The sequence below is a fragment of the Capricornis sumatraensis genome, chromosome 10 (genome assembly GCF_032405125.1).
Source record: "Capricornis sumatraensis isolate serow.1 chromosome 10, serow.2, whole genome shotgun sequence".
Lineage (NCBI taxonomy): Eukaryota > Metazoa > Chordata > Mammalia > Artiodactyla > Bovidae > Capricornis > Capricornis sumatraensis.
This window is the reverse complement of record NC_091078.1, coordinates 31,103,803-31,131,749: the sequence shown is the minus strand read 5'-3', so window position 1 is coordinate 31,131,749 and position 27,947 is coordinate 31,103,803. Positions and strand designations below refer to the sequence as shown.

The window sequence follows — 27,947 nt, the reverse complement described above, 5'->3', positions numbered from 1 at the left end:
TGCAAGCAAGTTTCTTTTTTTCCTTGGTGCTTCAAGTCCAAGTTTGAGTAGCAGTGGGTGAGCTGGCTTAGGCAGGTAGGATCAGGGGTTCGTTGCTGCCCATTACCTGTGAGAGACTGATCTTGGGAACAGAGTAGAGCCCTCAGTCCCTGACAAGACAGCCCTGCTCGGATGTCAGCTGAATCCAGCTAACCTCCTCTGCAATCTCAGAGCCTCTTTTCTCTAGAGCCCTCTCTCTCTCTCTCTCTCTCTTTTTTTTTTTAAAATCAGTTGAATCTGTTTCCTGAGCATCACACAGGAAATGATTCCCCCTCTCACCTCAATCAAGGGGAAAAAAAATCCCATTCCTTACAGTAAAAAGAGTAAGCCTCTTGTCTACTTTTGTGCATCTAGCCGGCCACTGGCTGCGATGAGAGGAGATACCCGCTTTGAGCACGGAGTGGAGGAGTGAGCTGCTTGGAAGCGAGGACTACGGTGGTGTCTGCGATAGATGGACGTTGTTTCTTCCTCAATCCTCCTCTTTTTCTCCTTCCTCCTGTTGCAAACTTGTGGGACCGACTGGGGCTGTGACTTTGAGAGAGTAGTGTTTGTAGGTCAAGAGACGGGTAACTGTGTCTGTACTTCGAGTGAGTTCAGGAGAGTGCTGTGCTTGAACTCGGCAAGTGTCCGTGATGGAAGAACTGTGAAAGTATGTGTGTGGGACAAAATTCAGACGTGTAACCGCAGGAAAGTGGTAGTGCGTACGTGGTGAGTGTGTGCGCGCGAGTGTGTGCGCGAGCCAGGGGCTGCCCGCCCGCCCGCCGCGGCTCCCCGTGGGCCGGCCCGGCCAATGAGCGCGCGGCTGCAGGGGCGGCGGGCGGGGAGGGGGCGCCGGGGCCCTGCGGATGGAGGCGCGGGCGGCGCGGCGCGCTCATTCCGCGCGGGCGTTGCTGGCAGGGGGCGGTGCAGCTACTAGCCGGGGCCCGGGGCCCGGACCCGGGGCGGCGGGCGGCGTAGGCGGCGCCGGGGGCTGGGATGCGCACGGGGTTCCGTGGCGGCGGCGTCGGCGGCCGCGGGGGCACGAGCTAGCGCCGCGGCGCGGGGAGCCAGCGGAGCCCGGCGGGCGAGCGGAGGCGGCGGCGGCGGCTCAGGCAGAACAGCGGCGGCAGCCGGAGCCCGAGCGCCGCGCGCCCACCATGGCCGCCCAGGGCGAGCCCGGCTACCTGGCGGCGCAGTCGGACCCGGGCTCCAACAGCGAGCGCAGCACGGACTCTCCCATGCCCGGCTCGGAGGACGACCTGGTCGCCGGGGCGCCCCTGCACAGCCCCGAGTGGAGCGAGGAGCGCTTCCGCGTGGACAGGAAGAAACTTGAGGCCATGTTACAAGGTAGGCATCCCCCCTGCGTTCTCGGACTCCCCGGCCGAGCCCCCGACAGCTTCCCGAACATCCTTGTCCCGCGTCCCAGCGCCCGGGCCAAAGTCGACTTAGTTCCTCGTCCCTTCCCTCGCGGAGCCGAAGGACACCCAGGGAGAGGAGACCTCGCGGGAGTCCCCACCCTTCCACGCCTCCCAGGTCTCCAGACACCGGGAACCCTGTGCTAACTTAACCGGCTTCAGAAAAGCCGAAGGCCGTGTTTGTCCCCGCGCGCCCAAGTTGCATTCTTGGACTTTGGAGATGCCAACTTTAGTCTGGACACCTGGGCTGTGCCATCCGGACCCAGTCGGACGGCACAGAGTATGCGTGACTCTCTCCTTATTCGTTGGCACTCTTGAATTCTAGCTCTGTCTCTTGTTTCTCTCCCTTCTCTTGTCAGAATCCACTTCCTCCAGCTGAGGGGCCTTGTCTCGCTATTGGGAAACGCTCCGCAGATGTCAAGGCTTAAGACGGGAGTTCCCACCCCCCACCCTCCACCCGGGAGTGAGAGGGGCCAGGATGGGGGTGAGCGGCCAAAGCGTGGGGATGGTGTCAGGGAGTCTGCTGGGTTGGAGGACAGTGTGTGTTCATCGCCTGACAACACTTATAAAACACATCTTGAGTTACACTTGGTTCATAAAAATCTTTCCGTATTATGGATGTCAGACTTTGCCTTTCACAGTTTGGGATTTTTTTTTTTTTTTAAACTCCCTCGTTTCTCTGGGACTTTCCCAGTCGTAACAGCTTTAACCATGTAGGACGGGGATCAAATTCTGATTCTTAATGGGAGGATTGGGATTCTTAGAGTGAATACTAAAATGTCCAAGGTCATTTTGATCTTCTCTAAAAATGTTAATTACTAGCGTACTTGTACCGCCAGTGTGGCTCATTTCCATCATCTAGAGAAATAAGGTAGTTTGAATGATTGTTCTTCAAATACCATAGAGGGACCAGGCGTTACTTTCACTGAGGGTGCAGTGGTGGATTCATTCAGTAGCTGGTGTCCTTACGTCAGGGAGGGTTAGGAGCTTTCTAGCTCGCTTTTGGCTTGGTGCATAACTTATTTCGACTTTATCAGTTAGTGCATCGAAACGTGGGAGCTCTTTAGCCCTCTATGGAAATGCAGTGGTTTTTTAGAACAATTAAGCAGGTTATTTTAAGACAGAACAAGATGTTTTCCAAAACAATAACTTGGTGGAAACAAATAGCAGGAGTATTTGGCAGGCGTTTTTTGGATGAGCTGCGAACTTGTCTCTCTTGTTGCTTATTTTTATTGATAAACATCTCCTGTGCTTGTCCTGTCTCTGTCTTTCCCCCTCTTTTTTTTTCCTCTTTTAAATTATGTAACATCCTAAGAGAGTTACTACTGAGATAAACTCTTCATAAAGGAATATTGCAAAGTAGATTTGGAAATTAAAACCCCAGTTGCATTTCAGTAACTTGTCTTAGTTATTTCATTTGTTCCATGGTTCTTTTTGCCTAGTTCCTATTTTAAAACAAAATATTAAATTTATTCAGAAAAAATATTGGTGTAAGATTGTTTATGTTGAACTGTTAACACACATACCTCTCCTTTCAGCAAGTTTCTTGTTTTGTTCATCTGGAGGGTTGTGAAGACAGATGGCTCTTCTAATAATACTATGTTTTCTTTACCTGCCTTGCCTGTGCTCATACACACAGGCAAGTGATGTAAGCATCTAGGAAGCTCTCTTGCATAACCTGAGCTTTAGAAGTGGATTTCTTTTTTGAATTAATTTCCATTGAGAATAAAATGAAATATGGGTGAGGCATGTTTAAAAATTTGAAGGCTCTTCCCTTTGTAGATATGATATTCTGACACGAGACAGTTTAAAATTGCTTTGTTGGGATAAAGTTTCTTAAGCGTCTTAAGAGTTTGCATTTCTTCAGCAACCTGTGCATTAATGAAATATTCACACTTCAACTCCAAAGAAGTCTTTAATAATTTAACATAGTGCTTTAACTTTCACAGTCACTGGTAAGTGAATTACACCTTCTAGGAAAGTAAATTTGAATACATTTGACGATAGAACTTGGTGCACTGTGTACCAAGGCATTTTGTCGTGCATGCTTCCCAGAGTCAAATTTTGTTAGAGCCATGAGGTTTTATCTTTTTCTTTTTTTGAAAAATTTTAATTGGAGGATAATTGCTTTTCAATGTTGTGTTGGTTTCTGCCGCACAACAATGTGATTCAGCCATAAATATACATACGTCCCCTCTCTGTTTGAACCTTCTTCCCACCCTGCACCCTATCCCACCCCTCTAGGTTGTCACAGAGCACCGGGCTGAGCTCCCTGTGTTACACAGCAACTTCCCCTAGCTACCTGTCTTTACCCCTGGTAAGGTGTATGTTTCAGTGCTGCTCTCTGTATTTGTCTCGCCCGCTCCTTCCTCCACTGTGTCCACGTCTGTTGTCACTGTCTGCATCTCTGTTCCTGCCCTGCGTATAGGCTCATCAGTACCATTTTTCTAGATTCCGTGCATTAATATATGATGTTTGTTTTTCTTTTTCTGATTTACTTCATCCTGTATAACAGGCTCTAGAGAACCACCATGGAATAAGGAGTAAGACTAGTTTTCTGAACCAAACATAGTCATGTGTCTCATTGCTTGATACTAGGTGGTTAAAGCAAGTGTGGGCAACTGGAATCACTCAGAGTTAGGTTCAAATTCCTGTTGAATCTTGGGACAGTTTGTGGATACCTCTCTGTCTCAGTTTGCCCATCTGTAAAATGGGACTAATGCTAGTATTATACCTTTCTCAGAGTTTTGTGAGAATTAAAAGAGATAATGCCTAATGAACAAAAACTTGCCACACCATTTGTAAACGGTAACAGCTTAATATATATCAGTGCCAGTGAAGTTGCTTAGTTGTGTCTGACTCTTTGCGATCCCATGGACTGTAGCCTACCAGGCTCCTCCATCCATGGAATTTTCTAGGCAAGAGTACTGGAGTTGGTTGCCATTTCCTTCTCTAGGGGATCTTCCCAACCCAGGGATTGAACCCAGGTCTCCTGCATTGCAGGCAGACGCTTTACTGTCTGATATATATATATATATATATATCAGTTGCTTTTTATTACATCATCATTATTATTAATAAATACTATAGCATGAATCGGTTTCTAATGCCTAGCACAATTTCTGACAGTCTGTATTTGAATATCTAGGGAAAAAAGTTTGCATTTTTATAATTGCAAAAGTAAAATAAAGAATGAGGTAGGAGTTTGGGAAGTCAACAAATATTTTAATATTGTTAGATGTCCTGGGGTGGGAAACTTTTTGTTTGAAAAGTGCCAGTTAAGAAAAGTCTTTATTTTCCTGGTTGGGTTTCTGATTATTGTGAATTTGGATTTGCCATTTTTCTTCACATAGTTGCCTTAAAATGTGTATAGGTTCCTAGTTTAAATCAGGATAAATAAAATTCTCTGCCTTTAAGTCTACATAGTGCAAATTGGTGATTATAATGCTTGGAATTTGTTTCCAGAGAGACTGTCCTGGGGGTAAGTTAATGTTTAATGGGTTGTATTTTTATTAGTAGAGAAATTCTTCTACGCAATGGACCAAAAATTCAATGAGCTTAAAATACGGGCAATAGGGTAGTGCTTAAAGAAATGAATGCCATTCTTGGATGATCATTGACTCCTTAAAGAATTGATAACACATAAAATCCACTAGGAAATGTAGGAAAAAAATCACTAGTTTTTAAGTTTTTGCTTTTGTTTTTTGGCTGATAATTACTTTGGAACAGCCATGCAGAGTATCTGAGATTGCTGCTTGAATCTAAATGAAGATTACTGATTTTATTAGTCAGCAGTTTTATAAATGGAAATTCATTTTCAAGTTTAAGGTTTTGATGAGGATGGTCGACCTTGGCATAGATACATGGGCAATATTATAATAATGAAGAAAAATTGTTTCTTGATTTACTTAATACTGATATTCAGAATTTAGACTTCATACTTCGTGTGGGATAGTAGTATTGATTAAGTCAACTAAATGTGAGTTATGGTTTACAAAGAGGAAGGAGAGTGGTCTAGAGGAAAGTCTGGGAGAATGTAGCAAATCAGTGGGTAAGAAGAGTCAGGAATATAGCCCTGGTGCTGGTTCTGAGAGACAAACATGGAATTTGTTAACTTTAGACTTTTCCTTTTTTTTTTCTTTTGGGATTGTTTTACGATTATATTTTTATTTTTACATTGAAAAATGTATACACATGCCATACAATTGAAAGCTCCTACATAAAGTTTAGACTCACAGGCATTTTCAAAGTTCAGAATCCCTCATATGTTATCACAGAAAGAAGTATTGGCGGTGAATGAAGCAGTGACCTGTTTTTATAAATTGAGGTTGATGTCTGGTGGACTTTTAGGATATTGCTGTTAAAGACTTTTAAAGCCGTGTTTTGGGGACTTCCCTGGTGGTCCAGTGGTTAAGACTTCCAATCAATGCAGGGGGCGTGGGTTTGATCCCTAGTTGGGGAGCTAAGATCGATCCTACATGCCATGTGGCACAGCCAAAAAAAAAAATTAAAAATGAAGCAGAACATGTTTTTACATGTTGACAGTGATGGGCACAACAGGATTCATTGACTGCTGTTTGCTCGAGGAACAGAACTAGTTACTAAAATAGCTGATCACACGGTTGATTAAAAGTAAGAGCAGCAGTTACATAATTACGTATCTTTTTAATCTGGCAAACTTTAGTGAAGATTGTCTTATGCCTTGGTAAATAGATAATAATTTTTTAGATGCTTTTGTGAGAGAGATGAAGCCAAAATATATGAAAATGGAGGAGTGCTGAAAATGAAAACAAGAGCTAAGCTGGATAGAGTTTTCTAGCTAGGGCTTGATAAAAGCTAGTAAACATTAAGAACAGGTGCAATAACTTTATGAAGCTTAGTGGTTGAAAGCAAAGGACTCTTGGCCAGATCTGGATTCGAGTCTCGGTCTTACCTTTAAGTAGGGAGCTTGAGAAAATTCGTTACCTGCAGCCCATTTCTGAAAGAGGGTGATGTAGGATTCTGATGTGGGAGCATACCTACATCCTGTGGTGGTTGTGACTGTTCAGAGAATAAAAGATGTATGTAGAACACCACTGCACTGGCCACATAGGAAATGCTGGATAAATCACTAATAACCATATTCATTATAAACTATAGTTCATAAAGTACACATTTTCCTATTGAAAATGAAAATCTAGCATACTGGAAAATGAATTAAATGAATTAAATAAATGGTTCATTTATTAAAATGATAAGTGAACATTCACAGCTACCTAAATATTGTTATTGGCCTTCCTGGTAGCTCACAGTGTACCCGGCATATTAGCGCCTGGTGAAGGTGGTTGAGTACGTAATGAGTAAAGCTGTATTGGACACGAATGCGGAGTTTCACCTTTTGTGCTGGATGAGAGGTCTTTGCACTGTCTTTAGCTGTGATGGTTCTTGCCTTGAGAATTTTTCATTCCTTAAATGGTCTGAAGCCAGTCTTTTCTGTTGTTTTTACTAAAGACAAGCCTCAGAATCAGTTACTCTCCCTTATGGTTTGATGTTGCTCTGAACTTGTCATTCATTGGCGCCTTTGAAGAAAATGCTGGGGGCCTGGGGTAACATGTTCTATTTGCTTATCTATACAGTGGGGACCATGGTAGTCCTATCTTCCAGGGATGTTGTGAGCACAGAAGGAGGTGATGCGGGTGAAATGCTGAGCCCAGGGCCAGGCACACAGTGTTTGGTCACAACAGCCCTGTGCCACGTGATGGAGAGGGATTTCAAAACACTAGACGGAGAGGGATTTCAAAACACTAGAAAGCAAATGCTTGCCAGGTTTTTTTTTTTTTTTAAGATTTTTTTTTTTTTTGATGTGGACCATTTAAAAAAGTTTTTATTGAATTTGTTACAGTGTTGTTTCTGTTTTTTTTTTTTTTTTTTTAATGTTTTGGTGTTTTGTCCTGGAGGCAGGTGGGATCCAAGCTCCATGGCCAGGGATGGAACATGGGCCCCCTGCATTGGAAAGCGAAGTCTTAACCACCGGACCACCAAGGAAGTTTTTCTCTCTTTTTAAAAAACAAAAACAACTGCATATGAATTGCCCCTGCCCACAGTGAAAGTCTTCTTCCAATCAGAGTAGTTTATTAGGACAAGTGTGGTAGAGTTAGAGAGCAGAACTGAAGGTTCAGACTGTTTAGAAGCTAAAGGAAAATACATCGGAGGTTGTAGAGCCCAGCAGTAAAGTGCTCGGGAGCTGCGCTCGGGGCTGACCTGGGTTGGGGTCCTAATTTCGTCCTTTGCAGGGTCCTGGGAGGACTCTGTGACAGAAGCAGGGGGTCAGTGCTCTCCGTCAGTCTTGCCTCTGTGAAGACTTCTGGACTTCGGTTAAGTTGATCATTGATAAGTTAAAACATACAAAGAATTTGTCCTATCGATGATTTTAACAGGCAGGAATGTATCTGGCTGCGACTAACAGAAAACCCAACTCAGAGTGGCTTAAACAAGCCAGGGGGTTATCTTCCCGATGAAACAAAAAAAATCTGGGGCTGGGAGGTCGAGGCCCTAAGAACTACTCAGGGCCTCAGGGAGCCAAACAAGCCTCCCCCCGACCTTGGCCGTTCCAGCCGGTGGCTGTGGCCTCATTGGTGCAGTCCAGCTAGGACTCTACCTTGAGATGAGCCTGTGGTCTCCGCAGGGAAAAGGGCAGAGAACCAAAATGGTTTTTTATTCAAGATTATGTGACAAGTCTCTCTCCTGGAACTTCCATCTGTATTTCTTTGGCCACTCTTTGCTACAAGGATTCTGGGAAACAAGGAGACTTCATTTCCAGCTTCTCGTAGAAGGAGGCAAGGAAGAAGGGAATCAGGATGGATCCTGTGATCCAACCCGTAGTTTCCCCACAAGGGGAAAGCTGAGGTCACTGTGACAGAAACACCAGGTTGTCCTGATGTAAAAGCTTACCCGCGTCAGAGACTTTGACCTGCATTGATAACTCCTGGAAGTCCAGATTGTTTGGTAGTGTTTATGTTGGTGGAATTTCTTCTTGGCTTAGTTCAGGAATAAACCTAATTTCCAAAGAGAAAACACCTTTGATCATGGGAAGCGGTTCTTGTGTTTTTACACCTATTGAAAAAAGGACTTAGGGCCGATAACTAAGTACTAAGACAGTACTAAGACTTAGTACTAACTACTAAGACAGTACTGTAACTGTCTTTTTCTCCTTCACTCTTTTCTGCCTGTCAAGTGCTTTTTTCTTTTTCCATTGAAAATTATACAGCATAACACATCCATTTTACCTTTTAAGAAACATCTTATTATTTTTAATATATCTTATTATTAATAATACCTTATTATCTTTAATGTATTTTAAAATACATTAGTTAATTTACAGTGTAGTGTTGATTTCTGCTGTACAGCAAAGTGACTCAGTTCTACACACACAGACATTCTTTTTTATATTCTTCTCCATTACGGTTTATCCCAGGATATTGAATATAGTCCCCTCTGCTGTACAGTAGGGCCGTGTTGTTATCCTTTCTGTATGTGGATAGTGTGCAGGTACTAGTCCCAAACTCCCAGTCCATCCCTCCCCATTTTACCTTTTATTACTCTAAGATACTCTCTCTCTTCTCCCTCTTCCTTCCGGCCCACCACACATCTCAAGTTGCTTTTAAAATAGACTGGTTCAGTGTAGTTCGTGCTTTTTCCCTTTAGGGTGTTTTTAGAGTGGTCACTGCAATAGCATCTGGCCAATGAAGCCAGAATTTGTTTAGAAAATGAAGTCATTTTGGAGGCAGTTTGATAATAGAATTATCATCAGATTTGTGCCATGTTTTGCTGTTTGAAATTTCCCAGAATGATGAGCTAATAAAAATACCAGTTGGCTCATCCTTAGTTTATACTGTTTATTTGAAAATCTAGTCCTTTAAAAATGCATGGTGGGGGTTGTTGGGGGGGCTTCCTTGGTGGTCTAAGACTCCAAGCTCTCAGTGCAGGGGGTCTAGGTTCTATCGATCGCTGGTTGGAGAGCTAGATCCCACATGTGACAACTAAAGATCCCGCATGCTGCAACTAAGACCAGGTGCAGCCAAATAAATAAATAAGTATTTTTAAAAAAATGCATGGGATAATGGTGACCATAAATATTCCTTTAGGTAAAATGCTTAATAAACCACCTGAGATGAGGCACTGTTTCAGTACTGCTCCATAGTAGATTTGCAGTGTGTGGGGCTGACCTTGGCAAGAAACCCTCATTCTGCTGCAAAAGCCACCACATTTGATTTTTAATCCTTGTGGCACCAGCATTTAATATACAAAGTACGCAAACCATTAATAGACACATTTTGTGGATGTTATACTTTTATAAACCCATTTACTACCTAATATGCTACTAATAACTGTAGCTGATGAAACCATTTATATTTGTGACACATATTAAATCCTGCTCCCATTTATGATACTAGTATATAAAAAGATAATGATCACTTTCTAGCTCTGAAGTAGTTTTTCTGTAACTGTGACTAAGATAAATCATGTATTAGTCTGCATATTGAGTTGATCTGGAGCTTAACTACATCTCTTTTATAGGAAGATGCTTAAATATAAGACTTGAAAATTAGTCATTATGTTTTTTTTCCAGATTTTGAAAGTAATATAAATTTATAGAATATTTGAAAATACAAACAGATGTAAAAAAGAAAAACCAAAAGGCATCCCTAAATCTAGAATCCAGCAGTAACCACTGATAACATTTTGGGTATTTTTTTCCTGGTCTCTAAAAACTATGCTCAGACGTAATTTATTTTAGCAACAGATACTGAGTTCCTGCTACATGTCAGTGACAGTATTGGGCTTTGGGTGGGGGGTGGGGCAGACAAAACCAAGACAGATACGGTTCTTATCCCCGTGTGACTTGTGTCCCTAAAATTCTAAACTGGGATCATACCTCCCTTCTTTGAAGGAAATGGAAACCCATTCCACTATTCTTGCCTAGAGAATCCCGTGGACAGAGGGGCCTGACAGGTTGTAGTCGATGGGGTCTCAAAGAGTCGGACACAACTGAGCGACAAATGCTTTGGTATCATGGGCATTTTCCATCTCATTAAAGATTCTTGAAGAACAGGATTTTAAATAGCTCTATAATATTAACCTTGACATATGATTTGCTTAAACATTATGACATTTTTTCTTTTTTTGCTCAGACAGTAAAGAATCTGCCTGCAGTGCAGGAGACCTGAGTTTGATTCGTGGGTTGGGATGATCCCCTGGAGAAGGGAATGGCAACCCACTCCAGTATTCTTGCCTGGAGAATCCCATGGATAGAGGAGCCTGGTGGGCTACAGTCCATGGGGTCACAAAGAATTGGACACAACAGAGCAACTAACACTTCCTCTTTATGCCATTCTATAACCTTTTTTAGGTGGTCATTCATTGAGAGGAGCCTAATGTTTCTATTCAGATTGTCCCAGATTTAGGTTCTGGCTCTATCATTTAATGGCTGTGGTTGGTGGTGTTTAATCGCTAAGTTGCCACTGACTCTTTTGCTACTCCACGGGCTGTAGCCCACCAGGGTCCTCTGTCCATGGAATTTCTCAGACAAGAATACTGGAGTGGGTGGGTTGCCATGCCCTCCTCCCAGGGGATCTTCCTGACCCGGGGATTGAACCCGTGTCTCCTGCATTGGCAGGCAGATCCTTCACCACTGAGACTCCAGGGAAGCCCATTGGTTGTGTGGCCTGGGGCAAGTTAATAACTTCTCTGAGCCTCAGTCTTCTCATCACTAAAATGGAATAAATGTAGTTTCTAGGTTATTAGAAAAATACTGTATATGAAGCATGCACCAGTGTCCTATGTGGTGTGATACTCAAGAATTAGCAGGTAATGAGTGTTAACACTGCTGCCCCAAACCCTTTTTGCCTGAAAAACATTTTTTTTCATCCTTAATTGTTATCGTAGGAAAAATTCTTTCTAGTGAAAATTTTAGCACAAAGGGAATAGACATTTTTAAGGCTTTTGATAAATTTGCAAAAATATTTTCTGGCAAGATTCACAGGTTAGGCAGAAGAGACAACAGGTTTGTAGGCTGTCTGCTCCTTGTACCTGTGATCCCACCACCTGGCTTGAGTTAGTGGTGGTGAGAGATTAGGAAAGAACTGAATGACCAACCTAGAGTTAGAGTTCTGTTGGTTTCCTTCATCGAAAACTTTGAATGATGTTTCTCATACACCATAAGCATGTCTGGGAGTCATGTAAATTAAAACCAAAGGAGATTTGAATTCTTTTCTTTCGTTTATTCTCTTTACCCTTGAGTACAGCACAGCACCCTTGAGCCTGGTGTGTGTGCATGCTAAGTCGCTTCAGTCTTGTCTGACTCTTTGTGACCCCATGGACTGTAGCCTGCCAGCCTCTTCTGTGCATGGGATTCTCCAGGCAAGAATACTGGAATTGGTTGCCGTGCCCTCCTCCAGGGGATCTTCCCAACCCAGGGGTCGAACCAGCATCTCTTGTGTTCCCTGCATTGGCAGGTGGATTCTTTGCCACTGGCGCCACCTAGCAGTAAAACATTCTCCACCTTGAAGCTTTAAACCATTAAACTACCTTGAAGCATTTTAGTCTAGGAGCATAATTTTTGACTGGTATGTGTTTACAGTGACTTGCTGTAAGGAACTTGGGGGAAGAGCACAAACATATATTTCTGTGGAGGGGATGTACTGTTTTTATTATTGCAGAGCAGGCTCAGAATGATTTGATTTTCTTACAGACTCCTATTAAGTCAGATGTCATAGATACCTATTTAGTATATTATGAATTAACTTAAGAACACACATTTTTTTTATTACAGAAATTTAAAAAGCAATATAAGGGAAACTTTTAAAAAGAAAAATAATCATTTGTCATTTACTATCCTATAGCTGTTTTCATTTTTCTGCCTTGGAATGTAATCCTTGGGAATGTTATCCTTGGAATGTAATCCTGGCTGTCCAGTGGTTAGGACTCCATACTTTCACTGCCAAGGATGTGGGTTTGATTCCTTGTCAGGGAACTAAGATCTCACAAGCTGCTCAGCTCAGCCAAAAAAAAAAAAAAAAAAGAAAAAAGAGAAGTGTAGTCCTTGAGATACATCCTTGACTATTTGCATGAGTTTATGTAGTTGTAGCATTGATTTTTGTATTCATCATTAATATACTAAATTAAATGTTTCTGTATTTCTAAGCAGTTTTCAGAATTAAAATTTTATTGTTGGATAATGGTACATCTGATCAAAAAAACCTTTTTTGCAGTTATAGACAGCCTTATAGTGAATGTGAATTACATAGCTTTTTTCTCCTTTGGAACTATATTCCAAGGAAACAGTTTTGACGAATATAGTTACTAAAAAATGATGGTAATTTTGAAAGCAGCTGCCAGCTTTAATTGGGCACTTACTATATGCACTGTTATGGTGCTTTATACCTCTGCAGTCATTTCAGCCTCTCATGCAACAACACATGAGGTGCAGATGCTGTTTGGATCTTTGTTTTACAGACAAAAAGGCTGTAACTCCTGTGAATTTTTGGAATTCTGAGTGGATCTAGACACTAGTTTTCCTTGTTGTGGAGTCAAAGCTCTTATATACTGTGGAGATGCATCAAATCTGAATCTAGGAAGATCACCTCTACTCCAGAAGAGATTTCAGTGCTTCAGCAGTTCCCTGCTGAAATGCAGAGGGCTGTGGTGGTAGGCACAGAGATGGGCTAGGATTCTTGGTGAGAGTGCAGATGTTCCAAAGCACTACCTTCTGCTACCTTTGGTTAGGTTTTCTCTGTTCTTTCCGTTGTGAAACAGGTATAACGACACCTCTCTCCTAGGGTTATTGTGAAGATTATATGAAACTGTGTATAAAGTTGGCTTGCTGTTGGTGCCCTGTACCTAGTCTGTGTGTTTCAAACTCACCTCCTATTCTTCTGTAGCATCTAGCCCAGTGCTGTGAAAAAAAAACTTGTGTGTGTTTACAGAGTAAATGACTCATGATGGATCTGGATTAAAGACTGTCCCATTTTGGGCTGGTGGACCTGCATTGACCTCATAGGATGGAACTTTAGAGCTAAAGCATGTGCTTGGCCTTAAGAAACACCGAATAGGGACGTTCCTGGTGGTCCAGTGGTTAAGACTCTGCACTTCCCCTGCAGGGAGTGTGGGCTCAATCCCTGGTCAGGGAACTAAGATCCCACATGCCCCGTGGTGTGGCCAAAAATAAATAGATAAATAAAGCCTTAAAAAAAAAGACACCAAATAGTTTTGCCTTACTTAAATAAGTAAGGCAGAGTAATTCTCCACATGCAAGGTAGTCTTTTTGTACCTTTGAGTCCAGTAGAATGTTATATTACTAGTGATAATACATGAATGTGGTGTTTTGAATGAGAATATGCGGAACTTCATTCAAGTGAAGTTTGTGTCTACGTCTGAACTACATTAATTTTATAAATTGAAATTTGTCAAAGTGGATATAATTTTTCAATGTATTTGGTTACAGATTATTATTATTATTCTTAGAATAATACATTTCCAGATACTTGTTTAAATATGATTTAAAAGCATCTAAGTAAGAGACGGTTTTTTATGTTAGTTTTGTTCATTACACGAGGATATTCATTAACGTATTTTGGGTAGGAGCGAGATAAACTACTTCTCCCAGTACAGTGGATGACTTGAGCAACTTGAGTTCATGACCTGGTCTTTCCCCTGACACTGTCACCTTGTACAAGTCACTTAATCTCTTAGGGTTCAGATTAGATGCCCCCTAAAATCCTTTCCATCCCCAGGATTCTGGGTCTTTTGCACAGTATGCAATGTAAACCCAGTACTAATGGCGTGTGGTGTTAGAGGCTAACTCAGCTCTACGTCCATGAGTAGTTTTGGGAGGAATTTGCCTTGATCTGAATCGCACACATGAGCATTCACAGCAAATGGGGAAGATGGTGAAATGAAAGCAGTTGCAGTATCTTTGGAGGAGTGAGTATTTCCAAGACAGCTGACCACAAGCTCTGCTTTCTGACATCTTGGCAGTCAGGTTTACAGTATTCTGTGGACTCAGTGTTAGCTGATGTAAGGGTTTCTGCAGTAACTGAGCAGGAAGGACAGTGTACATCATAGCTGAGACTTATGGGTATTGACATACTGTGTTAGATGAACAAAGGAGATTGTATGCTTCCCCAAGCAGCATCTTTTTGTCACATTTTCCTTCCTCCTTTGCCAGTGTGTCCAGTTATCAAGTTTCATGTGCCAGGGTTTAGATCTGTCATACAAACCACTAGAGAAATGTAGCTGGGAAACATAATAATTAATGTTCATTAGAAAAAAGTGAAAGTGTTAGTTGTTCAGTCATGTCCAACTATTTGTGACCCCATGGACAGTAGCCCACCAGGCTCCTCTGTCCATGGAATTCTGCAGGCAAGAATATTGGAATGGGTAGCCATTCCCTTCTCCAGGGGATCTTCCTGACCCAGGGATCAAACCCAAGTCTCCTGCATTGTGGGCAGATTCTTTACCATCTGAGCCACCAGGAAAATCTCAATTAAAAAGACATCTGCATGCCCACATTTTAAGTATTTTCAGCATTGATTTAATTGTGTATTGATTATTGAGAACTAACACAGTATCTCTTATCTTGTACAGAATACCACTGGAGCTTATATTATTTATGTTTTGAGTTAATTCCTTTATCATATTCTGAACTTATGAAGTGCCATTCAAAGTCATATTGTGACAGGCTTTTATTTTTTTAAATTGCTTGATTATACTGATTTACTTCTAAAAAGTCAGGAAAATGGATGTTTAGCTTCAATATTGGAGGAGCAGTCATACAAAGAAATGTTTTAGTCCAGGGGGAATGTTTTTCTTAAAAAATTTTTTGTATGGGAAACAGAAATCCAAGATACAGAGTTTTAATTTTCTTATAGGGATCTATAATTTAGTAAAACATTGCTGGCAGTCATATTGTCGCCTCAACAGAAAGATTGCTTCAAAAGTATATTTACGGGGAGTTCCCTGGAAATCCAGTGGTTAGGAATTGGTGTTTTCACTGCCAGGTTCAGTCCCTGGTTAGGGAACTAAGATCTCGCAAGCCATGCAGCACAGCCCCCCAAATTATCAGCAGTGAATGGATATCTGGGATGAATTATCTATGGAAAGTTTATTTGATCAAGTCTAAGTAAGTAGGATTGAACAAAAACAACCAGAAAAATGGATTTGAATATGAAGGAAGTTCTGCATAAATAATTAGCTTTCAAGCTTGTAAAAATTGTCTCATAATAAATCATTCAGGAATAGCAAGGCCATTTGGAAAACCTGGTGGGAAATTATTGTATGTGTTAAAATCATGAGGTCATGCATTGGGGACTGTACAGTGAATGAGGCCTTTTACCTTTAAAAAGAATACAATCTAGTAGAAAAGAAAATCTACCTAAACTTGTTAAAAGGAAAGAAAAGGACATCCCATAGAATAAGGCTGGATTTACTTAATGTGCATCTTAGTCTGGGGTTGCCTACCTCTATCCCACGAGATAAAGGCTTGTTATAACTAGTTTATTTGGGAAGTGCTCTCAAGGAGAGGAAGTGAGGAAATAAAGGGAGTCATGTGGAGAAGAAGGCAAAGCCAATACAATGATGCTAAGTGACTTGGTTGCCTCTGAGAGTAATTGCTGTTTCTCGTGAGTTCCAGAGTCTGCATCCCTGAGTCACACATCTGAGTGACTCTGAAAGAATCATTTGTCTATCAGCTTCTGTCCCTCTCTGAAGAGGATCGAGGATCCCCAGGTTGCTCTGGTAAAGAACTGCCTGCCAGTGCAGGAGGTGATCCCTGGGTCAGAGAGATCCCCTGGAGTAGGAAATGGCAACTCAAGTATTCTTACCTGGAAACTCACATAGACAGAAAGCCTGGCAGGCTACAGTCCATAGTGTTGCAGAGTCGGACATGATTGAGCAACTGAGCATGTGGACACACAGCACACGACACATGGCACGCACGCACGTGCGCACACACACACACACGGTTGCCTCATGAAGTTTACCTCTTTGCTTCTGAGTTACATACATGTGACACACACACACACACACACACACACGGTTGCCTCATGAAGTTTACCTCTTTGCTTCTGAGTTACATACACATGACACACACATGCACGCACACGCGCACACACACACACACACACACACACACGGTTGCCTCATGAAGTTTACCTCTTTGCTTCTGAGTTATATACACGTGACACCTACCAGCCTCAGAAGACATCTGACAAACTCCCAGAACAGGAAGTGAGAAGTCTGTTTACTGTTTGAGATGAGGTGCTATCCAGTGCAAAGTCAGTTTACACATGAACAGAGCCTTTTACTGTAGCCTGACTGGAATCAGAGATGAAGTGGTGGGTGAGACCGTGTGTATAGTATGATATCTTCATAAACTTTAAATGCAAAAAGAGAAAAAAAAGGGAGAGGGGTAAGTGGATGTTTAAAAAGTTACCTATTCTTTGTTCTAAATCAAAGTTGTTACTGTAAATTCTTGTGTTTCTGTTGAGTTTGCTGTAATGTGAGATTGTATAAATAAACCTTGCTGTGGCCAGAAAGATGATGGAGTAAGAAGCTCCAGAATTCACTCTCTGACAGAAACACTGACTTACTAACAATATACAATTCAAAAGTCATTATGAGAATGCCTTGACAAGCCCAAAGGCAAGAAGAGCAGCAGTGAAATGGGGTAGCAAAGTGGTTTCATTTCATCTACACCAGCCCCATTCCTAAGCCAGCAAAGCTAGCAATTGGGAAAAAAAGCCCAATTTGCTTCTTCTCCCTTGGAATGGAAAGAGAATAGTGGAACATATCTTTGACTTTCCAGCTTTTAGGGGAACTAACCAAGGGATTGGTTTTTATTTTGCCTGACTTGGAGTACTGATGGGGATCTGGCATAGTTTAGATGCCTGGAGACCTCAGTGTCTGAGAACCTGCAGTACTGCAGACAGACGTTAGAGGGAGCAAGAGACTCATGAGTAAGAAATCAGCAGACTTTCTCCCAGCATGCCCAGAGAGGAGGCAAACCTTCTGAAAGGTTTGAAAGGCCTCTAGAATCTCTTGCTGGGATGATTCATGGAAGTCTTCCTCTATGAGGCCAATCTATAAAGACTGGGAGTCGTGGCTATTTTTTTAAGTGAAAAATCCTAAGATAACATGGCAAATAACACGGCACACAAAAAAGCAAAACATGGACCAATCAAGTGGACGAAATAAACCTTAAGCTGACCCTGAGGAAATAAAGATCTGTGAGTTACCTGACAAAGAATTTAAAATAATCATTTTAAAGAACCTGAGTGTACTGGAAGAGAACACAGTAGATAGAATAAACAAAGCAATGTGTGAACAAAGTGAGAATATCAACACAAAGAAACTGTAAAAAAGAACCAAACAAATTCTGGAACTGAAGGGTACAGTAACTGAATTGAAAAATTCCCTAGAGGGGATCAACATCAGACTTGGTCAGGCAGAAGAAAGAATCAGTGACTTTAAGACAGTTCATTTGAAATTATTGGTTCAGAGGAATGAAATGAAAAAAGAAGAAGAAAAGTGAAAAAGCCTTAGGGCTGTATGGACCAATATATACTATAAGAGGAGAGAGAGATAAGCAGACAGCTTCTTTGAAGAAATAATGGCAGGGACCTTCCCAAATCTAAGGACGGAAATGAACATCCATATTAAACAGTCCAACTAGGATGAACCCAAAAATCTCCGTGCAAGGTGATCAAACAATCAGAAATCAAAGACTGAGAATCTTGAGAGAAACGAGAGAAAAGTAACTTGTTATGTCACAAGGGAACTTGTGTAAGATTATCAACAGATTTCTTAGCAGAAATATAGGTCAGAAGGGAGTGGAATGATCTATTCAAAGAAAGAAAGAAAAAAACTTGTCAGCTAAAAATGCTATATTCAGCAAAACTACCCTTCAGAAGTTAAAGAGAAATAAAGACCTTCCTGGACAAATAAAACCCAAGGGAGTTCATAATCACTAAAACATACGAAAAAAGTTCTCTGGTAAAGAAAATTCCTATAATAGATGCACAAAAGCAAATGAGAAAGGAATAAAAACATGTCACTATATTGCAAACTCTATCAAAATCTCAATGACATATTTGAAGACATAGAAAAAAATTAGAAATTCATACAGAATCTCAAAGGATCCCAAATAGTGAAACCAGTCTTGAGAAAGAAGTACAGAGTTGGAAGCCTCACACTTCCTGACTTCAAACATATTACAAAGTTACAGTAATTAAAACAATTGAGGGTTTTCTTGGTGGTCCAGTGGTTAAGAATCTGCCTTATAATGCAGGGGGCACGAGTTCGATCCTTGGTCTGGGAAGATCCCACATCCAGCGGAGCAACTGAGCCCGTGAGCCACAGCTACTGAATCCACACTCTAGGGACCGAGAGCTACAACTGCTGACCCTCCGTGCCTAGAGCCTGTACTCTGCAACAGGAGAGAAGCCACCACAATGAGAAGTCTGCACTACAGCAAAGAGTAGCCCCTACTCACCACAACTAGAGAAAGCCCTCGTGCAGCAAGGAAGACCCACTACTGCAAAAAAAAAAAAAAAAATCTTAAAAATGCCCATAATTGTATTAGCATAAAGACAGACATATAGACAATAGAGAGCCCAGAAATAAACCTTCTCATTGACAAAGGTGCCAAGGCTATACAGTGGGGAAGGGATAGTCTCTTCAACAAGTGGTAATAAGAAAACTGGATACCCACATTGAAAAGGATTAACATGGATCCTTACTTTTCACCGTATATAAAAATTAACTCAAAATGAATTAAAGACCTAGGAGGATAGAAATTATTTCAAACATCTTTTCTGACCACAGTGGTATGAAACTGGAAATCAGACATAGCAAGAAAAATGGGAAAAGAATAAACACATGGAGACTAAACAACATGCTGCTAAAAAACCCAATGGGTCAACAGTGGAATAAGCAGAAAATACCCTGAGACAAATGAAAGTGAAAACACAGCCTTACAAAATCGATGAGATGCAGCAAAAGCAGTTCTAAGAGGGAAGTTCATAGCGATTCCAGACTTCCTCAAAAACAAGAAAAGTCAAATAAGCACCCTAACCTGTTACCCGAAAGACTTCGAAAAAGAAGAGCGAAGAAAACTCAAAGTCAGAAGAAGGAGAGAAATGATAAAAGATTGGCGAGGAGGTGGTGGCTGCATCGCTTTGTGATAGAGACACGATCTTAATGGGCTGGGATGAGCTGAGCTCCTGGTGGAGGCAGGGCAGCCAAGCGGGTCCCATGGCAGCACAGTGGTAGCAGTTGGACGGACCGTTGCTGCTGCAGGATTTGCAGGCCATTACTCTTTGCCAGCCATGAAGCATCTGGAGCCTCGAGTAAAACAAGTTTTTCAAAGTCTACTGAAGTCTGCCTTCACTGGTACCAATTACAGATGTGGGTTTGAACCCCAAATGACAAAACGGGAAGCAGCATTAATATTAGGTGTAAGACTTCATATGTACTGGCCAAAATCAATGAAGCTAAAGATTTACTAGGAGGTCAAACTAAAAAACGAAGTAAACGTATGATGACTTTTAAGTTCTTATTCATTTATATGAGTACCAGGTTTTTATAATAAAATACTTCAAAGCTATGAATTTTAAAAATGATTTAGCACAAGCTAAATCAGAGCCTTGGTATAAACTTATCATATGATCCAGCAGTCCTACTTCTGGGTATATATACAAAAGAGTTGACAATAACGTTCCAGAGATAGCTTTACACCCATGTTCGTTACAGGATTATTCACAGTAGCCAAGAGTTGGAAGCAGCCTAAATGTTCATCAGCAGATAAATGGATAAAGAAAAGATGGTATGTACATACAACAGGATATAACTCATATTTAAAAGGAGGGAAATCTTATCACGTTACAACATGCATGAAGCTTGAGGACATTATACTAAGTGAAAAGTGAAGTAAGCCAGGCACAAAAAGATAAATATTGCATGATTCCACTTATATGAGGCATCAAAGATAGTCAGTCTTAGAAACATATAGTGGTGGTGTAAGGGGTTGAGAGGAGGGGAGCAGAGAGTCCTCAGTGGTTATGGCATCTGTTTTCAAAGATGAGGAACTTCTAGAGATCTGATGCACGACACTGCATACAGTTAACACTTCTGTACTGTATATTTAAGAAAAGTTCAGTTCAGTTGCTCAGTCGTGTACAACTCTTTGTGACCCCATGGACTGCAGCACACCAGGCTTCCCTGTCCCTCACCAGCTCCTGGAGCTTACTCAAACTCATGTCCATTGAGTCAGTGATGCCATCCAACCATCTCATCCTCCATCATCCCCTTCTCCTCCTGCCTTCAATCTTTCCCAGCATCAGGGTCTTTTCCAGTGAGTCAGTTCTTCACATCAGGTGACTTAAGTATTGGAGTTTCAGCTTCAGCATCAATCCTTCCAATGAATATTCTGGACTGATTTCTTTAGGATGGACTGGTTTGATCTTCTTGCAGTCCAAGGGACTCTCAAGAGTTTTCTCCAACCCCACAGTTCAAAAGCATCAATTCTTCGGCGCTCAGCTTTCTTTATAGTCCAACTCTCACATCCATACATGACTACTGGAAAAACCATAGCTTTGACTAGATGGACCTTTGTTGGCAAAGTAATGTCTCTGCGTTTTAATATGCTGTCTAGGTTGATCATAACTTTTCTTCCAAGGAACAAGCATCTTTTAATTTCATGGCTGAAGTCACCATCTGCAGTGATTTTGGAACTCCTCCTCAAAATTGAGTCTGTCACTGTTTCCATTGTTTCCTCATCTGTGTGCCATGAAGTGATGGGATTGGATGCCATGATCTTAGTTTTCTGAATGTTGAGTTTTAAGCCAACTTTTTCACTCTCTTTCACTTGCATCAAGAGTCTCTATAGTTCTTCTCTTTCTGCCATAAGGGTGATGTCATCTGCATATCTGAGGTGATTGATATTTCTCCTGGAAATCTTGATTCCAGCTTGTGTTTCATCCAGCCCGGCATTTCTCATGATGTAGTCTGCATATAAGTTAAATAAGCAGGGTGACAGTATACAGCCTTGACGTACTCCTTTCTGATTTGGAGCCAGTCTGTTGTTCCATGTCCAGTTCTAACTGTTGCTTCCTTACCTGCATACAGATTTCTCAAGAGGCAGGTCAGGTGGTCTGGTATTCCTATCTCTTGAAGAATTTTCCACAGTTTGTTGTGATCCACACAGTCAAAAGCTTTGGCATAGTCAGTAAAACAGAAGGAGATGTTTTTCTGGAACTCTTGCTTTTTCGGTGATCCAGTGGATGTTGGCAATTTGATCTCTGGTTCCTCTGTCTTTTCTGAATCCAGCTTGAACATCTGGAAGTTCACGGTTTATGTACTGCTAAAGCCTGGCTTGGAGAATTTGGAACATTTTTTTTGCTAGCATGTGCTGCTGCTGCTGCTGCTAAGTCACCTCAGTTGTGTCTGACTCTTTGTGATCCTGTAGATGGCAGCCCACCAGGCTCCGCTGTCCCTGGGATTCTCCAGGCAAGAATACTGGAGTGGGTTGCCGTTTCCTTCTCCAATGCATGAAAGTGAAAAGTGAAAGTGAAGTCGCTCAGTTGTGTCCGACTCTTTAGGACCTCATGGACTGCAGCCTATCAGGCTCCTCCATCCATGGGGTTTTCCAGGCAAGAGTACTGGAGTGGGTTGCCATTGCCTTCTCCGGCTAGCATGTGAGATGGGTGCAGTTGTCTGGTAGTTTGAGCATTCTTTGGGATTGCCTTTCTTTGGGATTGGAATGAAAACTGACCTTTTCCAGTCCTGTGGCCACAAATTTGTTGGCACATTGAGTGCAGCACTTTCACAGCATCATATTTTAGGATTTGAAATAGCTCAACTGGAATTCCATTACCTCCACTAGCTTTGTTCATAGTGATGCTTCCTAAGGCCCACTAATTTTGCATTCCAGGATATCTGGCTCTAGGTGAGTGATCACATCATCGTGGTTATCTGAGTCATGAAGATCTTTTTTGTGTAGTTCTTCTGTGTATTGTTACTACCTCTTCTTAATATCTTCTGCTTCTGTTAGGTCCATACCATTTCTGTCCTTTATTGTGCCCATCTTAGCATGAAATGTTCCCTTGATATCTCTAATTTTCTTGAGGAGATCTCTAGTCTTTCCCATTCTATTGTTTTCCTCCATTTCTTTGCACTGATCACTGAGGAAGGCTTGCGTATCTCTCCTTGCTATTCTTTGGAACTCTGCATTCAAATGGGGGTATCTTTCTTTTTCTCCTTTGCCTTTCATTTCTATTCTTTTCTCAGCCATTTGTAAGGCCTACTTAGACAACCATTTTGCCTTTTTGCATTTCTTTTTCTTGGGGATGGTCTTGATCACTGCCTCCTGTACAATGTCACAAACCTCCGTCCATAGTTTTTCAGGCACTCTATCAGATCGAATCCCTTGAATCTGTTTGTCACTTCCACTGTATAATCATAAGGAATTTGATTTAGGTCATACCTCAGTGGTCTAGTGGTTTTCCCTACTTTCTCCAATTTAAGTCTGAATTTGACAATAAGGAGTTCATGATCTGAGCCACAGTCAGCTCCCAGTCTTATTTTCACTGACTGTATAGAGCGTCTCCATCTTTGGCTGCAAAGAATATAATCCATCTGATTTTGCTATTGACCATCTGGTGATGTCCTTGTGTAGAGTCTTCTCTCGTGTTGTTGGAAGAGGGTGTTTGCTATGACCAGTGTGTTCTCTTGGCAAAACTCTGTTAGCCTTTGACCTGCTTTGTTTTGTACTCCAAGACCAATTTTTCCTGTTACTCCAGGGATCTCTTGACTTCTTACTTTTGCATTCCAGTCCACTATAATGAAAAGGACATCTTTTTTGGGTGTTAGTTCTGGAAGGTCTTGTAGGTCTTCATAGAACTGTTCAACTTCAGCTTCTTCAGCGTTACTGGTTGGGGCATAGACTTAGATTACTGTGATATTGAATGGTTTGGCTTGGAAACAAGCAGAGATCATTCTGTCATATTTGAGATTGCATCCAAGTACTGCATTTCATATCTTTTGTTGACTATGGTGGCTACTCCATTTCTTCTAAGGGATTCTTGCCCACAGTAGTAGATATAACGGTCATCTGTGTTAAATTCACCCATTCCAGTCCATTTTCGTTAGCTGATTCCTGAAATTTCCATGTTCGCTCTTGCCAGCTCCTGTTTGACCACCTCCAATATGTCTTGATTCATGGACCTAACATTCCAGGTTCCCATGCAGTGTTGCTCTTTACAGCATTGGACTTTAGTTCCATCTCCAGTTACATCCACAACTGGCTGTTGTTTTCCTTTGGCTCCTTCTGTTCATTCTTTCTGAAGTTATTTCTCCACTGATCTTTAGTAGCATATTGGGCACCTACCGACCTGGGGAGTTCATCTTTCAGTGTCCTATCTTTTTGCCATTTCATACTGTTCATGGGGTTCTCAAGGCAAGAATACTGAAGTGGTTTGCCATTCCCTTCTCCAGTGGACCACGTTTTTGTTGGAACTCTCCAGCATTACCTATCTGACTTGGGTGGCCCTACACGGCATGGCTCCTAGTTTCATTGAGTTAGACAAGGCTGTGGTCCATGTGATCAGATTGGTTAGATTTCTGTGATTGTGGTCTTCATTCTGTCTGCCCTCTGATGGAGAAGGATAAGAGGCTTATGGAAGCTTCCTGGTGGGAGAGATGACTGAGGGGGGAAACCTGGTCTTGTTCTGATGGGTGGTGCCATGTTTAGTAAACCTTTAATTGGGTTTTTTGTTGATGGGTGGGGCTGTGTTCCCTCCCTGTTGTTTGACCTGAGGCCAAACTATGGTGGAGGTAATGAAAAGGTCCCCTGCATGCACACATTGCTACACTCAGTGCCCCAAACCCTGCAGCAGGCCACCGCTGACCCACGCCTCTGCCAGAGACTCCTGAGCACTCACGGGCAAGTCTGGGTCAGTCTCTTGTGAGGTCACTGCTCCTTTCTCCTGGGTCCTGGTGCACATAAGCTTTTGTTTGTGCCCTCCAGGAGAATGTTGCCCCAGTCCTGTGCAAGTTCTGGTGGCTCTATGGTGGGGTTAATGGCGACCTCCTCCAGGAGGGCTTATGCCATACCCAGGTCTGCCGCACCCAGAGCCCCTGCCCCTGCAGCAGGCCACTGCTGACCCGTACCTCCTCAGGAGGCTCTCACACACGGTCCTGGCTCAGTCTCTGTGGGGTCTCTGGGTCCTGGTGCACACAAGTTTTGTGACAGCCCTCCGAGCGTCTCTGGTGGGTATGGGGTTTAATTCTAAATGCAATTTTGTGCCTCCTACCATCTTGCTGGGGCTTCTCCTTTGCCCTTGGACATGGGGTATCTTTTTTTGGTCGGATCCAACATTCTCCTGTCGATGATTGTTCAGCAGTGAGTTGTAATTTTGGAGTTTTCACAGGAGAAGGTGAGCGCACATTATTCTATTCCGCCATCTTGGAGTTACTTTAAAAAGAAACCTTAAAAAAAGTTCAGTTCAGTTCAGTCACTCAGTCATGTCCGACTCTTTGCGACCCCATGAATTGCAGCACGCCAGGCCTCCCTGTCCATCACCAACTCCTGGAGTTCACTCAGACTCAACGTCCATCGAGTCCGTGATGCCATCCAGCCATCTCATCCTCTGTCGTCCCCTTCTCCTCCTGCCCCCAATCCCTCCCAGCATCAGAGTCTTTTCCAATGAGTCAACTCTTCACATGAGGTGGCCAAAGTACTGGAGTTTCAGCTTTAGCATCATTTCTTCCAAAGAAATCCCAGGGCTGATCTCCTTCAGAATGGACTGGTTGGATCTCCTTGCAGTCCAAGGGACTCTCAAGAATCTTCTCCAACACCACAGTTCAAAAGCATCAATTCTTCGGCACTCAGCCTTCTTCACAGTCCAACTCTCACATCCATACATGACCACAGGAAAAACCATAGCCTTGACTAGATGGATTTTAGTTGGCAAAGTAATGTCTCTGCTTTTGATTATGCTATCTAGGTTGGTCATAACTTTCCTTCCAAGGAGTAAGTGTCTTTTAATTTCATGGCTGAAGTCACCATCTGCAGTGATTTTGGAGCCCCCCAAAATAAAGTCTGGCACTGTTTGCACTGTTTTCCCATCTATTTCCCATGAAGGGATGGGACCGGATGCCATAATCTTTGTTTTCTGACTGTTGAGCTTCAAGCCAACTTTTTCACTCTCCACTTTCACTTTCATCAAGAGGCTTTTGAGTTCCTCTTCACTTTCTGCCATAAGGGTGGTGTCATCTGCATATCTGAGGTTATTGATATTTCTCCCGGCAATCTTGATTTTAACTTGTGCTTCTTCCAGCCCAGCATTTCTCATGATGTAGTCTGCATATAAGTTAAATAAGCAGGGTGACGACATACAGCCTTGACGTACTCCTTTTCCTATTTGGAACTAGTCTGTTGTTCCATGTCCAGTTCTAACTGTTGCTTCCTGACCTGCGTACAGATTTCTCAAGAGGCAGGTCAGGTGGTCTGGTATTCCCATCTCTTTCAGAATTTTCCACAGTTTATTGTGATCCACACAGTCAAAGGCTTTGGCATAGTCAATAAAGCAGTAGTTGTTTTTCTGGAACTCTCTTGCTTTTTCGATGATCCAGCAAATGTTGGCAATTTGATCTTTGGTTCCTCTGCCTTTTCTAAAACCAGCTTGAACATCAGGAAGTTCACAGTTCACGTATTGCTGAAGCCTGGCTTGGAGAATTTTGAGCATTACTTTACTAGTGTGTGAGATGAGTGCAATTGTGCAGTAGTTTGGACATTCTTTGGCATTGCCTTTCTTTGGGATTGGAATGAAAACTGACCTTTTCCAGTCCTGAGGCCACTGCTGAGTTTTCCAAATTTGCTGGCATATTAAGTGCCGCACTTTCACAGCATCATCTTTCAGGATTTGAAATAGTTCAACTGGAATTCCATCACTTCCACTAGCTTTGTTTGTAGTGATGCTTTCTAAGGCCCACTTGACTTCACATTCCAGGATGTCTGGCTCTAGATGAGTGATCACACCATAAAAATTGGTATATTTTATGTTTTATTGACTACAATAAAAATCCCCAAAAGGAAAACTCCTGTGCACTGTCATCTCATTTTTGGTTGTCATTTTAACCTGATATGACTGATATGACAGATTTGCCTTAGGTAAACCTTTGTAACCAGTCATGATCTTTTAAAAACTATTTAAAAGTTTTCAAAATGAAAGAGCTAAAGCACTTGAAGAATCCTGGCAAATTCTTTACCTTTTGTTAAAAGTTTCAAGAGGGGAACACTTAGTACATTTCATAAGGGTGAAAACAAATCCATTGAAACTTGAACCATGAATATTTCCTTCTGAGAGATGCATAAAAATAAGTCAGCATGAAGGCAGGTTCCTGTGGTAACTGGAACCACGTAATAGCATTTACATTTGGTGTTAACATGCATATAACAGGAAAACGGATTCAGTTATTTTCAAGCTCTCAAACCCCAAATGTACTGAATAAACATTTCTTTAAAAAATAAATATACGAAATGGATTTGTATGACTTGAAGTTTAAATGTTCTTGCATTCCATAGTTAACAATTGTAACAGTATCACTTTCTCAGATTTCTTTATTTTTCAAGTGGACTATCATGGTTTGGCTCAGCTACTAAATTAAATTATTGCCTGCTTGCACATTCCTGCTGGTTACACTGTAATCTTTACCTCCATTGGAAAGAATGCCCTATTTTGAATGTTTGTTTCAGGCTGTTTGACTAGAAACACCTCTGTTAAGCCTTGAAGCATGGATATGTAAATGCGATCTGTGCTATGAATCTAGAAAGGAAAGAATTAAAAATGCCACACACTGTGTTAAAAATACACGTTACTAGGGATATGAGACACTTTAGAAGTGGAATGAAATAAAATACAAGGTCCTAATGTATAGCAGAGGGAACTACAGTCAGTATTGTGTGATAAACCATAATGGAAAAGATATAAGAAAATGTATATATATGTATAACTGAGTCACTTTACAGCAGTGATTGACAGAACATTGTAAAGCAATTATACTTCAGTAAAAAAAATTTAAAAGTGGAGTGAAAATGGTACAGTTAAATTGTCTTGATAATTGATTAGAATGGTTCTAGTTACAGGCAAACATGCATGGCATATATACGTGCATATGTATAATGTACACATATATACATGTCTGTATAATATTAATAGATTGAATTGTGTCCACTCAAAATTCATATGTTGATGTTCTGACCCCCAGAATCTCAGAATGTGACCTTGTTTAGAGATCGGGTCTTTATATAGGTAATCAAAGTGAAGTCATTAGGGTGGACCCTAATCCCGTATAACTGGTGTATTTGTAAAAGGGAAATTTTGGACACAGACACATAGAGGGCAGACAGTGTGAAGACACAGTGGGAGAGCCTGGCCATCCCTCACCGCGCTCAGAAGAATCCAGCCTCGAAGCTCCTTC

At 41.8% G+C, this 27,947-nt stretch overlaps 1 protein-coding gene across 1 annotated transcript in view; it reads left to right on the top strand.

Moving 5' to 3' along the window:
• Positions 1 to 1,175: 1,175 nt before the first annotated feature.
• The window catches only part of BICC1 (BicC family RNA binding protein 1), a 349,143-nt gene continuing 322,371 nt past the window's right edge, over positions 1,176 to 27,947 (top strand). Inside the window, exon 1 of the mRNA XM_068982242.1 lies at positions 1,176 to 1,365. Coding sequence (XP_068838343.1) covers positions 1,176 to 1,365 — 190 coding nt within the window. The remainder of the gene's footprint in view (positions 1,366 to 27,947) is intronic.